The sequence below is a fragment of the Dermacentor andersoni genome, chromosome 3 (assembly GCF_023375885.2).
Source record: "Dermacentor andersoni chromosome 3, qqDerAnde1_hic_scaffold, whole genome shotgun sequence".
NCBI classification, from domain to species: Eukaryota; Metazoa; Arthropoda; class Arachnida; order Ixodida; family Ixodidae; genus Dermacentor; species Dermacentor andersoni.
In genome coordinates this window covers 48,185,242-48,202,925 of record NC_092816.1, presented here as the reverse complement: position 1 = coordinate 48,202,925, position 17,684 = coordinate 48,185,242, and the positions used below count along the sequence as shown (strand labels likewise).

Here is a 17,684-nt window from a genome sequence, read left to right as displayed (position 1 = left end):
TCGTACGAAGTACATTTTTTTTTCTTATATGCTCTTGTCTGTTTTTGTATAGCTGTATCAGAGTTACACAATGAAGAAAGTATTCAGTGTCAGTATTTATTTCAAAGAATCTATATTTAAGCCGATCGATGCAGAAGTGACAATAACGAATGAAGCTTGTCACACAATGCAACATGACGAGATGTCTTATACCAGGCCGCCATCTCAATCAGCCGCCCCATTGTATTGCTTCTTTTTTCTGCTTTTTTTTTTCTGCATGTAATAAACTAGAGAGACGCTTGAATTTCCGCGCTGAAAAAAAGAAAGAAGAGATGAAGGCTCTTAACATGTATTTGTGCCGCGGTTATCTCTCGCATAGTTTTGTACAGCATAGTTTTGCACCGTAGCCACTAAGCAACCACGGTGGGTGTCCACGATCACCTACTACAGTGCCAATATTGCCACTATCACTGCCGAATCGTTTGCTTTTTTGGCCCAATAAGCAGCTTCATTCTCCCCAGTTCGTCGCTTGACTGCCTGCGAGAACTGACCGCTTTTTCTTTTCCTTTCTTTTTCTTCTGTTTTTTTTTTCGTGCAAGAAATTCCCCAAATTAATAAAATACTAGGCAAAATAGCATATTTTATACTTGCTCTTGAAGTTTTCTTTTTCAGAAAATCGCATAAATGTATAATCTCGTGATATGTTCCACTAGTTCATGCATATTCGAGATCAAAACATGAATAGAGTTCTTCGCGGACGGCGTGAATTTCGGCGAGCGCCTGTTGCCGACTGACAGAGATCTACGGCCAGGCAGGTTCGCAATATTTCCACCAGGTTCACTACGTACGCCGCCCGCGAATCAATCTATACGTATTTTTCCACCACAAATACTCATTAATTTGTGGTACAGGCTCCTAGATTATGTAGTTTATATTTTGTAACCAAGGAATATTCAAGATCAAGCTTGAGATCTGCGACCTTGCAGAGTTTCCTTTCTTTCCTTCTTTCTTTCTTTCTTTCTTTCTTTAAATAGGAGGAATTGCTACGTGACAAAAACAAATACTTTAAATCCGCAACGCTCTGCATTGTCCAGGCACAGCAATAACGTCTCGGACAACTTCTCTGACATCCAACGATCGCAGTTGTCTACTAGATTCAATTTCGTTATAAACTTTAATTGTTTGTACCTTCTGTACGCTAGGGTCCTCCAGTGAAGAGTCACCAACCGGACAGCTAATATAGTTGTGTTTTTTCTACGTTTCATTTCTTAGTGTCTGTCTGTATGTCCGTCCGTCCGTACGTCTGTCTGTCTGTCTGTCTGTCTGTCTGTCTGTCTGTCTGTCTGTCTGTCTGTCTGTCTGTCTGTCTGTCTGTCTGTCTGTCTGTCTGCCCGCCTGTCTGTCCGCCTGTCTGTCCGTCTGTCTGTCTGTCTGTCTGTCTGTCCGTCTGTCTGTCTGTCGGTCTGTCTGTCTGTCTGTCTGTCTGTCTGTCTGTCTGTCTGTCTGTCTGTCTGTCTGTCTGTCTGTCTGTCTGTCTGTCTGTCTGTCTGTCTTTTTGTCTGTCTGTCTGTCTGTCTGTCTGTCTGTCTGTCTGTCTGTCTGTCTGTCTGTCTGTCTGTCTGTCTGTCTGTCTGTCCGTCCGTCCGTCCATCCGTCCGTCTTGCTGTCTGTCCGTCTGTCTGTCTGTCCGTCCGTCCGTCCGTCCGTCCGTCCGTCCGTCCGTCCGTCCGTCCGTCCGTCTTGCTGTCTGTCCGTCTGTCTGTCTGTCTTTCTGTCTGTCTGTCTCTCTGTCTGTCTGCCTGTCTGTCTGTCTGTCTGTCCGTCCGTCCATCCGTCCGTCCGTCCATCCGTCCGTCCGTCTTGGTGTCCGTCCGTCTGTCCGTCTGTTCGTCTGTCCGTCTGTCTGTCCGTCTGTGCGCCTGTCTTTCTTTCTGTCTGTCTGTCTGTCTGTCTGTCTGTCTGTCTGTCTGTCTGTCTGTCTGTCTGTCTGTCTGTCTGTCTGTCTGTCTGTCTGTCTGTCTGTCTGTCTGTCTGTGATTGGTGCTACAATGTATGGGTGCTCTACGATTGGAGGGGGGGGACTAGTAAACTCAGGTCTCTCAGCTGTTCAATTCTTTCTCTACAATTTGACATTGTTTGAGTGTGCTACAAGATGTGGGTTCATTGTCCTCTTCTTTCCAAAGGTAAAGCCCATTCTGATCAAGTGAAAGGATAATGTAACAGAACATAACAAGAAATCTCGTGATCAGACGCTCTGGTTCAGTTCACAAAGCGAATCCTCGCTCACCCAATTATATATATATATATATATATATATATATATATATATATAGATATATATATATATATATATATATATATATATATATATATATATATATATATATATATATATATATATAGATTCGCTTGCGTTGCCACTGTTTTCAAGACTGTTTCGTTCTCTGCGCGAAAACAACAAATGAGTGTCGTCTTCACCGAGACGTGAATCAGGGTGACAGCTTCTGTCAAGCCTGTCTCGGCCCCGTCATACACGTGCCGCAAGTTCTCGCGTATTATCACTCTTCTCTAGTTTCTAGCCGGTGCCTTATCGCCAGGCGTGTGCCGTCGCGTTGTGCGGATTACTCTGGAAGAGTCCACAATCAGACTTCGCGGTAAATGTTTGCTAGAGGCTGGTTGTCATACGTTGTGCGGGACAGTGGTTAGACAGCAGCGTTTGATAGTTAGAGAGAATTGTTAATGAGCAGGTTTACCAATATATAGCCACATACAATTACATGCGGCTATGGACGTTAAAGGAGAGATGTGAAGAAATAAAGAAAAAAACACATCTTTAAGGGAAGAAGCAGAAGATTGACATATATACATATTCAACATGAAAATAAAGAAAAAAAATAATATTTTCAAGGGAAAATGCAGAAGAGCGACATATATACATACTCAACATGAAAATTAAGAACTTCCGAACCGCTTTACCTCCTCCACTCTTGTTCAGATCTCATGTTTGCCGTCGGAATTAGTTTTGCTTCTCTTTAGATTATTACAATGGTCACCTTACAATCTGGGTCATGCCGGAATTGTCGCAAATACCGCAAAGTACGTTGTCACCCAGTTAAAATAAAAGAAAAAAAAAAGAAATCAAGACGAAGCACTAACCACAACGTATCACTGGTAGTTAGTGCTAATAGATGGCAACATTTCAAAAAGACTATATGCGTAATCCGAGACCTGGTTTTTGAAGTTCAAGCGATGTCTGCTTTCATCCTTGAGTTCTCCCCATCAACAAGAGATCTGGTGTCTTGTTTTTACCAAAGAACACTACCCCCCCCCCCCCCTCCCTCTTCGACGCATATGCATACACACAACTACAGTTGTGCGCATGCCCGCACGTCACCTTGGCCCGCGTCAGGATGGTGTTCATTTGCCCATGAGGCGTACGTGCTGCATTCAGCGTGCGTGGCAGGAAGATAAGCGGGCCTATCCGCAACCGGGCTTATCCAAGGGGCCTGGATATGCGGCGGACCACAAGCTGTTATATAGAGAGAGCCGAGCGAGCGGCGATCCAATGAGTGATTGCTCGATTCAACGTGCACTTGAATAGCAGAGCGCACTCCGCCTCGCACCTGTGCTCTGAGCATCTCGAGAACCATGGCCAATTTCTGGGCCCCGTGTTGCTCCGTGGTCCTGCTGGCGGCGGGCCTGGCTACTGCCACTGATGAGCATAGCGCAAGACCGCAGCGGTCCGGCGACCCGGGGGCAATTTTGGAACAATTGGGTGAGCGTTTTTCGATTTCGCGATCGTGTTCGGTGGGTCTCTAGCACTTTTCGTTTTTTTTTTTTTTTTTTCAATGTGTCGCGCTGCGTGCCACAAGCGAAACGGAGGCTTAAATATGTCACAACGGCCGCGATTGTTGAAATTGAGTCGGTGCATTACAGCGGCAATAGGACAGAGAGTAAAAAAAGAAATTATGGGGTTTTACGTGCCAAAACCACTATCTGATTATGAGGCACGCCGTAGTGGAAGACTCCGGGAATTTCGACCACCTGGGGTTCTTTAACGTGCACCTAAATCTAAGTACACGGGTAGGACAGATAGTAAGGTTACTTAGTACAGTTGAAATGTAATGCGCTATAGCAAAAGTGTGGAAACGTTCAATGGATGGCAATGGTGTGTGGCCGAGTGCAAGGTACGCGGACGCCCTTTAATGCGCTTCTAGTTTATATGTTTTTACTTGGTATACTTAGCGATATACTCAGTTACTGTAGCTATACTTAGTGTTTGCGCTGGTTCGTAAAGCCTCTTGTCTGAAGTATCTCATACGTTACTCTGCCTCCGAGACGTGTGCTTAACTGGTGTTTTATTTCCAATAGCGAACTACGTGATTAGTGTTTGCACTGGTTCGGACAATATTGTCTGAAACCGCTTGCGTGCCGTGTACTTAATTAAAAGATGTAATCATCAAGAATAGGCGGGAGGTGGGGAGCGGTGACACAAGGTTTGGCATCGTGATCTCTGAGGCAACAGCCACCGTTACCCAAAGGCCTTCTAGCTGGCGCGCCCCGCGGCAAACGCCGACACGTCACCACGACGCCTAGTAACTCTGCGTTTACCTATCGAACATGCACGTGAAACGTTAATTGGTGAGCAGGAGAACCGGTTCGTCAGCGGCGCCATATCTGCTCTATTTCTATTGAATCATGCTGGTCTTTTCGTATGCTTAATTCAGTATTTATTTTCACAATCATTGTCAGTTATCCAAAGAGTTATTGCGTACATTTTCAACGCTGAACATTTTCCTCTAAGCTGCGCTGTGTGACAGCAAATTTTGTGCAAGACAAAGACCAGAAAGGGTGACAAACGCAAACACACGTGAGTTTTCGTGTTGCGTTCATATATTGTCACGAATGTGTGGAAAGTGCAACTTTATCAATACGGGTGTGAGAATGTAAAAGGTCATCCGAGCGAAAATTCGCTCGAATCAACACTACCTTGCTGAAAGAGGAGACTAATGATAATAAATACAGCCCCCGTCACGGCCTGTCTAGTGCACGGCAGCGGTGCTCTTCCAAGGAATTTAGCACAGCCTACAGGAGGAAACTGGAACAACACAGTTACTGCTCAGCACGCGCTGCCTTGTAGACAGGGCTTCGACACTCGCGGTCATAGTCATGCACCTTGAGCACGTGCAGATTCAGCAGGCATGCGAGCCCACCCCATACTTTAAAACATTGTGGGTGCTTCTGTGTGCAGCCAAAACAGGCGCAAAGCTGCATTATTCATATCTCTGTACGTTTCCGGAAATCAGTTGTGTCGGGGCCAGCGCAGAACTTAAAGCGGCAGGCTTAAATGCCAGCGCTCTTTCTGTAAAAAATAAATGTGTCGTTAGAACATAGAGGGGGGGCGCCAATAAATATATTAACAATAATAATCAATCGTAATTATTCTTGTTATTAATATTATTAGTAGTAGTAATAGTAGTAGTAGTAGTATTTATCCTAAGCATCCATACCGTCTTCATCATCAATCACCATCTCATACACACAGATGCGCTTGTGCATCTGCGTTGACAGATGAACAAGCGAACGATTTTTTCTGAGTTGACGAGCGGTTACGTAGCAAGTCGCACCGATCAGGAGCCGTTCCTGCTGCACATGACCACACAGTCTTGCAGCTATCGCGGTTCCCCCTCTCACCGAGCAGAATCGTCAGGAGCGGCCTGAGGGTGCACATGGCTATTACTGGGAGTCTCAACGCCCTCTCTACTCGGCAGAGCATGCTCAGAAGCAACTACGTTGTTCCAGCTTCCTGCCTGTAGGCAGCGCCAAAGGTCTCGAAAACGCAACGCTCATGCGGCACTAGACCTCCGCGAACGGAACTTCACACGCTCATCTATCGAAAAGAGCGCGGTTAAATGGCATACACCGTATTCAGGAACACGTTTACATCAAGACAGCGCCAAGAAGTAAGCAAGACAAGGAAAGAGTTTTATCTATAGTCCGCTATGGACCACAGTCAGTTGGACGTTGCTCTTCGAAGAGGCAGGGCATGGGCCGAGTGAGCTCTTCAACAAAACATTTCAATGTGGTGAGTGTGCTTTAAATTATGGTTCCGGGACCTAAAAAATTCATGAATAGAGAACCTCAAACCGAGTTTTTTTTTTTTTTTTTTTTATTCACACTTGCATCGGAGTTTCGAAGGGACTACTGCTACTTCAACATTTTCTCATGCCCTCATAATGATTTACTATACAGGTGATGAGAATCCCGGGCTGCATCCCAATCCACTTATTTTGGTTCAGTCTCACTCTCTTCTCATCCGATACCTTTCTCTATCTATCTATTTCTGAAGTCGGTTTCATGGCTCGGTACGCTGAGTGATACTTGTTGAAGAATCAAAGAGGACGAACACGAAGCAGCTGGCAGCCGACTTGGTTCATATTCTTGTGATCTATTTGCTAATTGTTGGACACTTCACAGTTTGCGCATCGAGTGTTAGCTGCTAATTTATTTTTCCACATATTCTCTCACACCTAAACTCTAATCGATGAATTACTGTTCCAGAGCAAACGTGCTTCGCTAACTCCCAGATGACACCAGAAGAGAGCGCCACCGTAAGTGTCGTAGCTGATACGGAGCTTCAGTATTGCTGTTATTACCGCATGGAGTAGCATGTTGGCTCGTATTATGTCTTGCGCAGTTCACGAGAACAGCACAGTGAGATTTAAGTACAAAAGGGCTACTAAAGAGAAACACTTAAACCATTTAGACTGGCAAAGTGTACTTTTAAATAAAACTTTCCTTCATTTCGACGTGTGACGTTGATTACTAGAACAGAACAAGAAAACAATGCTCCGTCTTTCTTTTCTTCCTTTTTTCTTTATTTTTGTGCGCCGGAACCCTTGGTCCGGTACTAAGACTGTAACATCATGAATTGTAGATGATTTTTCGCTTAGCTTCCTCATATATTCTTCAGTACATTCGTCCTGCTAAAAAGTGAAAAAGCATCAAGAGCATTATTAGCTGCATCACATGTGGGTACAGTTGATGCTTGTGGTTACAGTGCACACCTTAATTATGAGCCTTTAGAATACCCTCGAGGACTTCCTCAATTATTGTTCGTATTGTGTCGACCCTGCAATATTACACGTCATCGTTTACGTAGCTGTTTATGTCCTGAAAACAAGATCATTCACTACTCTAATCCAGGCCTCTCGCGCCAGCGGAGGATGCCGAAGTTCAGCTTAATGAGAGCGCCTGTTCATTTTAGGCGGATTATTCTTTACACTGTGTCTGTCTGAAACCAAATGGGTGTTCGCCCGCAGGGTTCCTGACATCCGAAAATTTGGCTGAACCGCGTTCGTCTTAACTGAAGTGTAGTGCGTACAGTCGAACACCTTTTACAACGAAGTATCTTGGGCTTCCAAAATTATTCGCTATACACGTCACTTCCTTGTAAATGCTGCGCACTGCACGACTCACAATATAACCTGGAGATAATTATCAGATAATTTCGTTTAGAGACGTTCGTTGCAGAGGCGTTCGACTTCGCATACATCGAAAGCTAAACATGCACGAAGGATGCCGCCTTGTGGTGCATCAATCAAAGCACCTTTTGCACTGCCGTCTAAACTCTGCAATGCAAAAGGCAGCCATGTGATTCTGCGAACGGCTCAGTGACGTCCCCTCCACGTGCGCACATTGTAATTCCAGGTGCTGAACCTCCAGAGACAACAAGCCGAAGAGCACGGGTCTCGCCCGGTGAGCGTTGGGACGGGTAGCGCGCAGCCGCGCTCGTCGCGCCTCCCAACGGCCCAGTGCGGAACTAACGGCATGAGATGGCGAGCGAACACGGGAGGCCGGCTGCAGCTAAAAACTGGACACCCGGGTGACGGCCGGGCATCGTCACGGCCACCATCGCCGGCGTCACCTTCATCAGTCTATTTCTCGTTCACTGCATGACAAAAGCCACTCGCGGTTATCTGCAGTTACCATAGAGATCTTACCCACGAAAATCACTAGAAGAAGCTCCAGCGCGGCGATCATTAAGTCAGCTACCGGGGGAATGATGGATATAGTCCATCGATCTGTTCTACATTGAGCATCGGGGATTGAGACGTTCCCGTGGCAAGGTATTTACTGCACCTCGTCTTTCTAAATATCCAAGGACTCGTACTTTCCTAAACAGGCGAGGGTCACGCATGCTTCGCAGCACACGCATTTCCATTGTGACTCGTTGCACTTACAGGATAATATTTTGTTACATTTGCAAGATCGGAAAGCCGTTTGATACCAGAAGGACAAAACACGAGCCTACTCGCGTATACTACAGCCAGTCATTCCCATGCCACATGGCTTAGCTGCCATACTCTTAGCTCCGGTAAAACGCAAGGGCCAAGGTTTCATCTACTAATTTCTTCTAACAAGGTCTATGCTAATATCCTTTGTATTGCGCCAGCCGATTGCATCCTGTAGCCACGAAATTTTGGATCACGCAACATCATCATATTCTCTGCGGTTTTAGACCTCGTGTTCCTTCCCTCGGCACCCAGCCCGTTCATCTGCCAGTCCACCGCTTATATCATCTATGCGTTACGCCATCTAGCCCGCTATATTCCTTCTAATTTCTAACAGAATGTCAGCTGTTCCCTGTTCGCTCCCAATTTCATACTGCCCTCTGGCACGCTATACTCAACGCGTTGGGTGAAAGATAAGTTGATGCATACCGCGAACCCGCGAACTAACCATATCAGGCGCGCACGTAGACCGACAGGCACGTTAAAGGTATTCCCAAACACTCCGTTAACACATGTATTTCATCAGGAAAGCTATAGAAGCGTGCTATTCTTTTCACCCAACTCACAGGCGCTGCTTCATCGCGGGTCGAGATTCTTCCGCGGGACGAAGAAGGCGTCGTAATGCAAACGGAGCTCGGCCTTCGGACATGCAGCAAGCGATGGCTTCAGACACGCGGGAATTCTGTATGGTTGCTATTGGTGCGTTAAAGTATGAAGGGCATAGTAACACGCGTTAGGAAAGGTTGCTGATCGAAGCATCGGTCTCATACCCGGCGAAAAGTTAATTCGATTACCCGTTTTCAGAACAGTATATAAAGAAATACGATTCTGTGGTGGGTGTCGACTTGAAGACTAATAATGCCCGTGTGTCGTAAACGGACTTAAGTTTCCTTTAAGTTGCTTCCTCCATTTTAAGGACCATTGGCTGGTCCTTAAACAGAGACTCGTCAACGATCTTAAAAGCAACATGGCTACTGAAGGCACCCTACAACACAGCCACACATGGTGTTCTTCTTTAGCTGCACCAAATTCTCAAAATTTCCTGCGGCACATAGCACATTTCTAACTGTTGGGCCAAATAACTCGATGAGGCGGTCGTTCTTTCTACGACAAATCAAAATGCTTGATTGAATATTTAATATAATTAGGGTAATTCCATTTTAAATAATTATTTTATGGCACAAACATTAATCTACGAATTGTAGCTAGCGAGTATGCAAGGTATGTCGACTTAGAACGAATATTCAGAACTGCGCCAATTTCTGGATGTTTACTTTCAATGTATCCGACGAAATACATTGACGTTCTAGTTACTTTTCTGCTTCGGTGCATAAAACAACGTTTTATTATAAATGTGGAATAGCAGCATATATTTACCTCAACACTGAAGGCGCATATCTCAAGACCGGTGCCGTACTAAGAATTCTTTGTAAGTCGATATGCCTTGCATACTCATTAGCTACAGTTCGTACATTGAGATATCTGCCGTGAAGTAATTAATTATAAACTTAATTAGCATTGGTATGGTAATTCTTCAATTCGCCATTTCGATTTCTCGTAGAAGTAATGGCCGCGTCAACGAGTCATTTCGATCAATGGTTAGAATTGATCTATCCGCCACAGGCAATTCTTTAAAAAATTTGGTGTAGCTAATAAAATAAAACTGTGTACTCGCTATGTGTTACACGTTGCAGTCTTACAAGTGATGCACCTTGTTTAACACTCATCCATCTTCTGGGCTTACTATGTGTTTTCTATATCTAAAGTCTCCCAATTCGATTGCCTTATAACGAGCGTCCGTATGTCAGGTAAAAAAATGCCCTTTCCCTCTCTCTCTCTTAAACCTACTGAAAACGGGGAACATGCGAAGCTCAACTTCGATAATACGCAAGGCGTAGAGGAAACGTTGGCGACAGTGCCCTTCGTCTGTTGCTATACGAGAAAACTAACCAAAACGCTTCTACAGTTTAATTCGTACTCACGGTTATGAATCTGTCACTGTTCATTTTTTTCTCACTTGTCCTTTCTTTTTCAGCACCAGCCGACGGACTTTCTGGAATACGTTGTAAGTTCGCCAATTTATGCTAGAGTTTCACTAAGCACAGCAGAATTTTACGGAGGATAAAAAAAAAAGCTACAGTTTACGAAATCAGCTAAGGACGTTAGTTACAGAAATAGTTTTACGGAAAGCGCATTGCACAGTTTGGGGAAAACCAGAACACCGTATACTTCCGGTTGTGAGCGACAGCCTTGTTTCCTGTATGTACTATACGTAATTGTCAAGCCATCGCGATAAACAATGGTTTTATCACCGCGTTCCCTTGTTCAGCCTATCTGTACTTTAGACTATATAAAACGCAGCTGGCAGCTGTTATACTAAGCCTTTTCTTTCAGGTTTAAGATCACTCCTTTAGATGATTAAATAAAGGAGTCCAGTCCTTCCATTTTCCTTAAAGAGCAGTATTTCATACACTTGGTTGCCTAGCCTAATTTTTCGATTAAGCAAGCTCACTCCGTGCTTAATCTACCGGTATCAGTAGTGCGACGAAATCGCCGTTTGTGGCGCTGAGTTTGCTCAGCCATCACTGCTTCGTTTCCCTTACACGCCGTGCATCCTTTCTTTCCCTTCGTTGTTTCAGGACCGTCACGCACCCAGCACCGAAATAGCCCAAGGAATCAGGTCGAAGTTCCAGGCGTTCACAGTGAGTGCCTAGTTTCGCAGGCGCTAGCAGGGCAAGCACCAGCAGTGATCTCGTGGTCACTGTGGAGTGAGTGAGTGAGTGAGTGAGTGAGTGAGTGAGTGAGTGAGTGAGTGAGTGAGTGAGTGAGTGAGTGAGTGAGTGAGTGAGTGAGTGAGTGAGTGAGTGAGTGAGTGAGTGAGTGAGTGAGTGAGTGAGTGAGTGAGTGAGTGAGTGAGTGAGTGAGTATTAAAAACGGCCATGCCAAGTTGAACGATTGGTTGTGTTTGTGTGCTGGACACATATGTTGCCTGCTTAGTTGTGTATGCGTATTCTCATTTGATTTCTTGACAGTTGCGTTTATGTGTTAATTTTGCTTACAGACCTGTTTCGCTCAAGAAACGGCAAAATTGATGCTGTTCGGTCCTACAACTCCGCAATGAATCGTCGTTTCCAAGCAAACAAAACAGGAGATAAATGTATTAACAGAAGACAGCGCTCAAGGTCTTTCTAATAAACAAGGTGATGAAGCTGAGAATTTTCGCCTTTTTTCTTTCTTCCGACATCGACAGAAAGGTCTCATTGTGCAAAAGTATATATATGCAGAGTTGTTCTTGCTTCTCTTTTTTTTTTTGTGCGTGCCAGATAAACAAGATGCTTCGCTCGCGAGCAACAAAGAAAGGCTAGTCTTCCATCGCTAAAGCTATATACGGTGACCTATCTACACGTCGGCTAGCTTGTCTGAGACACCCAAACTTGGTGAGCGGCAGTGTCTCGGTTCATCTTTTAATTCATGCATACCTCATAGACTAGAATCCGTTGCTCTCGTACACCCGCTTAGAGCAAGCGCACATATTCTCGACCCTAGTGACCTGCTATCGGTGCAGCCCAGGCTGGGCTGCCAATTCAGTCACGGGGCAGCAGACGACAAAACCTTGGCGAGCGAACAATGGCGGCCAGCGCGCGAGTGAAGACAGGCTGAGTGCTATCGCGGATTGTTCTTTCCGTAGAGTTTCCTACAATCTACTAGGGGGAACTCTGGCGCTGCAATCGTTGAGTCACCATGGAAATGATTAGAAATACATGGATTACGCCTTCTAGGCTTCATTCTCATAAATTTCAGAGCAATCTATACTTCTTTAAGTGGAGAAGACATTGCGTACATTCCCAATTGCTACTAATTGCAACGGTTCAGCTAGAGGCACTGACAATTAACGTTTCAAGTTGTCTCGAGGCACTGACAAGCCAAATATAGGAGCCATAGGAGCCATATACGTTTAAAACATGGCGGTTCATCGGTGGTTCATGGGGCTTAGCGCCATCTGTATGTGGAGGGAACATTCGGGTGGAAGAAAAAATAATGTGACGCCATATCCGTTAAAAACAGAAGTGACGTCATTTTGTTTTTGAAGGCGCAAAATTTGTTTTGTTGGCCTATCTTTAGAGCTATATAGTCAAATGCCCCGCCATTCAACTTGATGGGAGTTTCGAACTTTCAGCGCGAAAAGCGATGCGGGAAAAGGACAGACGTACGGTTGTGGAAATCGCACCCCTGAACGGAATATACTTTCTTTGGAGGCCCACGAAAGCTTTAGGCGTAGAGATCTGGTCCTATCGTCGGACGCCAAGGCCGTCGGCCAGCGCAGTCGCACGAAAACAACTAAACAATTATCTGGTGGTCGTAACCCACTACTTCTGACTGAACAGGTTTAGAAGCGATGAAGCTGCCCGCGTCACCAAATTCAGACAAACGTCGACAAGCAAGAAAGCACAATGTGTGAGGGGGGCGTATTTCAACAGGTGAACTTTACGAGCGCGCCTTTCTTGCACATCTCAAGAGCTGCATTGCACTGCAAGTGATAGCGGGGTCAACGCCCCCTGTAACGATGGGCGCGGAAAAAAAAAATTACGTATTATAATAATAAAATTAAATAAACTTGTATTTTTTTAACGCGTCACGAATATATAAAATTGACCAGAAATATTATTTTCTTTGAATGAATCTAACCGTGTCTCGCTTGAATTTAAAAAAAAAACGCTTTTTTTCTTTCCCAATGTTTGTTCCCTCCAAACATAGTCGCGCTTCAATCGCTGCTCCCATAAGCACCTTTGCTGATGTCGGTCACAATTTCTTCTCAACCGCTTTTCGCCCGAAGCTTCGCGACCTACTTGGATCGATATTGGCACCGACTTCCCCATGATAACTTCATAAGGGCGTATAAATCCATATGTCGCTTATTCATTAATGCCGTGGTGTGATGATTTCAATATCGGGCGTGTGTGCTAGAGGTCCGGTGCTCAAATCCTGCCGTCGGACAGTTTCAATAATGTTTATTTAATTATTTATTACGCAGTACATTGCTGAAAATGACGAGCTTACAAAGTCGCGAAGCCGTTTGAAGCCGGAAGGACGAAGTTTAGGCAAATCCATGTAGTTCCCATAATTCCCTCGCTGGCTCGACCGCCCCCATTTCAGCTCCCGTAGATTTTAGCGCCATATTTCTCTCTAGCAAGTATTGTATGAAACTCTGGAACTATTTCGCTCTCTCTATCAGTTTCCGCAGCACACGACAAAATATGGTGGCTATATAGAAGTGCTTCAAGTTATGGCTTATAAAAATTACGAACAGTTCGAATGCATCTGTCGTTAGAGCTTTAGTACAGCGCTTCGACCGCATGCTATGGACGCTTAGAAAGCAGCTACGGCTTTCATTGTCTACATGCACTTTCTCAATAAGGCCTTCCGGGGAGCTTTCCATATCCCCAGCACAAGGCCAATGATGATAACGATTTCTAACGGCATCCCCGTCTAATAAGGATAGCGACACATAGTCATCTAGCCCTCGTAATCTGCTTATGTCTTAAAATTTCGTATCTAGAAATCTGCCTACCACCTGTATTTTGTAAAATTACCTATGCATGCAACCTCCTATCCTACCTCCTCCCTGCCTTATTTCCGCGAATACTTTAGACGTTTCTTGCCTATCGTGACCATTTACTAGTTAACGCTCCCATCAGCCATGAAGCCCAGCGCCTATGGAACGCGGACGTTCTGTATATGGTCCTGGCTTAGCTTAATATCCTTGCATCCCATTAGAATGTGCTAAGTCCTACCGGTTTCTTTTTTTCTGCAGCGGACAGATGCCTCACCCAGTTACGAGTATTTGCTCCTATGTGCTTTCTTCTTTTTTCTTTTTTTTTCTGCTAGGGCGGGCAGCTCGGACTTCAAAAAGCAAGGCACTTCCCCTTGTGTTGACAATGCTACACGATGTGCCCCTACCCGACCTCTCACCCTACATCAGATAAATGAAAATCAGATCCCTTCTTCAGCAAAGGGGCTGGGTGGAAAATCGGTTGAAAACGGCAATGATTCTGGCGGTGTGTGGTGATTAGAAAAAAAATGCAGCGATACGATGCAATCAGCTGAAGCAATACACAGTACTCGGCATAAGGGCTTCGTACAAGAAATTGCTTTAGTCGTTGATAACCTAAGAAATGAAAGATTATGTGCCCGCTGTCCAGCTGAAAGACAATTTGCACAGATACACCAGCTAATGAGGCTCGCCTGCTTACCTGACGTCGAGTGGTTTCGCGTGTTTGAAGCAACTGTTCCCTTCGCACCTATCGCTCTTTGTGTCACTGGTTTCAGGATGAAACCTGAACGTCTAGAGAAGTTTGATGAGTGATCCTGATATGAGCGAAAGACTAAATTTTATCTCGAAACAACAAGCTTTTGTGTTCCACTTAGCCAAGCATTTACATTAGCAGAGCAAATTGTGAGCGGACTCCAGCTGTCTCAACTCTCTTTCCGAAGTGAAGGGCAGGGGCACTGCATTTTTGTAGGTGGAGCTTGCACTGAGTTCTTAGGTCGTTACCGCACTACTCTAGCGACTTACGAGAGCTGCAAGTGTGTGTTTAGCCAGCATAGAAATGAGATGAGAAGCACATGAGTTTGCCTAAAATTTGTCCTTCTGACTTCGAACGGCCTTGTGAGTTTGGGAATTGAACAAAATATCGAGTTATAAGTGCAACAACCCGCAATGATTGTCCATGTGCGCAGAAACTTAAGGCTTTCTTGTGTTTAAAGAAGTATTGCTTCATGCAAATTTAGGAAGACTTAAGGGTAGTAAATACTGGCACACGAACGTATCATTTCCATGGTACTTTGCTGAACGATCGCAGCACTAGAGCTTCTTCTAGCAATTATTGTAGGTAACTCTACCGTAATTAGATATCACCACGAGAGGCGTTCGTCCTGCAGTGGATACAATCAAAATGCTGATGGCTGATCATGACGATAATGGTGGCAGTGGCGATGGCTGGCACTCACCCAGATCTCAAGTTTTTCGCTATAGCCAGCGTCTCATGTTCTCTCTCTATCTCGTTCAATTATACTCCATTTCAAACATCAGGTACAGTGCTGTGGAAACGAGAAGTTCGGTGAAGAAAATGTATCACTGCGCGCGTTGCGTCCACGCTTCGCTGCGAGCCAACGGCGTTTGCTCGGGCGAGCGTGCACGTGAGCCTGCCGCGACGGGATGCCGACAAAAAAAAAACACGAAAGGAAACGCAACGCAAAACAAATTGATCTAAATCAACGCATTAAGTAGCCGTACGAATACACCACAGCTTGTTTGTTTTTATGGGCTAAAACTTTATTTTTCGTTCAATACTGCGCCTATATAAAGAACAGTTTCGAGATCAGGAACATCGAACTATTTGTACGTGCGGAAGCAGCGACTGCAAGAAAGTCTCTCTATCCTCGACAACGTTGTACCTGATCTCTGAAAAGGAGCATAGTTCCGCACTGCGCCGTCGGGAGGCATGACGAGCGTGACGGCACGCTACCCGTCCCGAAGCGGGCGATACCCGGTCTCTTCGACTTGCTGTCTCTGAACGTTCAGCACCTGGAATTACATAGCGCGTATATCGAGGGGACGGCACTGAGCCACTCACAGAGTCACAAAGAACTATCGAATGCAGTCGGCAGTTCTGCCACGAAAAGCATTTACTCGGCAATACGGCGCACTAGCGCGCATTATAAGGAATTGCAGCATTTTATGCACATGGCCTACCTCTTGCTCTGCTGAGTTTAGTTAGCGGCGCGGAGCGCGCCTTGGTCAATGTACTGCGAGGCGGAATCCGTGATGCTTGTAGCTTCAGATGGGCGTACATTCGAACGCTTCTGCAACGAACGGCTCTACAAGGAAATGACCGGTATAACGAAGGAATGATTCTCTCCCGGTTCTATTGTGACTTGTGCTGTGCGCGAACTTTACAACGAAGTGACTTTTACAGTGAATAATTCAGGAGGCCAGAGGCTCTTCGTTATAAAAGGTGTTCGACTGCATCCACTAGATTTCCGTTAAGACGAACGCGGTTAAGCCAAATTTTCGCGTGGGAGGAACATCGCGTGAACATTTGCTCACTTTTCAATAGACATAGTGTAAAAAGTCAGCCGCCTGACACGAACAGGGTCTTTTTCGTTAAGCTGAACTTCCACAACCGCCTCTGGAGCTGCTGCCCGGATGGGCGATAAGCCTGGATTCGAGAAGTGAACGGCGTTCCTTTGTGGACGCAAACAGCTACGCCAGCATGAAAGACTACGAGGAAACCTGCAGGGTCGATCGCGCAATGAAACGATTAACGGAGGAAGTTCTCCTGATGCCTCTGAAGGTTGATAATTGAGGTGATTGCAGGAGCGACAAGAATCAAAATGGCATGCACACGTGATGCAGCTGATCATTGCCTGGATGCTTTGGTTTTTTTTTTCCGACAACGCGAGAGTACTTGAGTATATATCAGAAAGTTAGGTTAAATCTCATCTTTTGAAACAGCGCGCAGTTTCGCGCAGTTTTTATCATGCAACATCAATAAATGTATCTTATTACACCCCTTTTCTGGTGTCATACAGCTTTTTTTTATTCATTGTATTGTGTAGTGTAGATTTTAATGCACCAAGAAGAGTAGATATTAAGTATTGTCGATATGTTCCGTTAAGAGGAACTTCTCAAACCAATTTCTATGATCTCACCGACCTTGACTTATCGGGTGTCTTCTGTATTTGTCTTGGCCAGACAGCCTTTCGTTTTCTTTCAGCGTACAACGTTATCTTATAATACGAGGCAGCTTTTCGAATTTTTAAGGACCAAATGGCGCCCATCCAGCGACTGACTACGTTTTACTTGGCGTTTCCAAACCCATTATAGGCATTTGACGTAATAGTTCTGCGAAAGCCCGCAAGGTGGACAGAACGAATTATTAACTGGGAATGAGTGGATGTCTCATTTTCCATTTATTATCTATTATAGGTATGAAGAACAATGTACTTGGAGAAAAAGTACTGCGCATTAGCTTGGCCTAATTACTTTTTAAGATGTAAAATGAGAGGACATCAATAACAAAGACGTAACATAGCAGTACGCAACACCCATTTGTTTCTCCTAGTTTGCGTCAAAACAATCACGTCACGGCTTTTCCAACGATCCATCACACTATTCGCATGCTAAGCGGTTCAGAGCAATCTCGAGGCCAGGCTTTCTTAAAAAGACACTTAAAATAAAGATACGTTGAACTACAGAATAATAAGTTACGCTTCTCAATGTCAACGAAAGCCACGTGCGCCCCTGAATTGCGGAGAGGTTTTATAAGCCACGAAGGCACGCCAAAACGAAATACGCGCGTGTGTCTGGGCCTACCAGCCACGTATAGTGCGTGAAGGGCTCTTGCACGA

General features: G+C 45.1%; 1 protein-coding gene across 1 annotated transcript; it reads left to right on the top strand.

The window, feature by feature from the left end:
• The first annotated feature begins 3,431 nt into the window (after nt 1-3,431).
• On the top strand, nt 3,432-11,489 carry LOC126548548 (uncharacterized). Its single transcript, XM_050196777.3, has 6 exons — nt 3,432-3,754; nt 6,541-6,590; nt 7,690-7,737; nt 10,309-10,338; nt 10,913-10,975; nt 11,335-11,489. The coding sequence occupies exons 1-6, from the start codon at nt 3,628-3,630 to the stop codon at nt 11,392-11,394; spliced, it is 378 nt and encodes a 125-aa protein (XP_050052734.1). The 5' UTR covers nt 3,432-3,627; the 3' UTR covers nt 11,395-11,489.
• The last annotated feature ends 6,195 nt before the right edge of the window (nt 11,490-17,684 follow it).

What these genes read in the sequence shown, in the direction of transcription:
- LOC126548548 (XM_050196777.3), top strand. Translation starts at nt 3,628, where the DNA reads ATGGCCAATTTCTGGGCCCCGTGTTGCTCCGTGGTCCTGCTGGCGGCG. An exon ending in CACCAGAAGAGAGCGCCACC is followed by an intron (nt 6,591 to 7,689) that starts GTAAGTGTCGTA and finishes TTGTAATTCCAG; the next exon opens with GTGCTGAACCTCCAGAGACA. An exon ending in CGGACTTTCTGGAATACGTT is followed by an intron (nt 10,339 to 10,912) that starts GTAAGTTCGCCA and finishes TCGTTGTTTCAG; the next exon opens with GACCGTCACGCACCCAGCAC.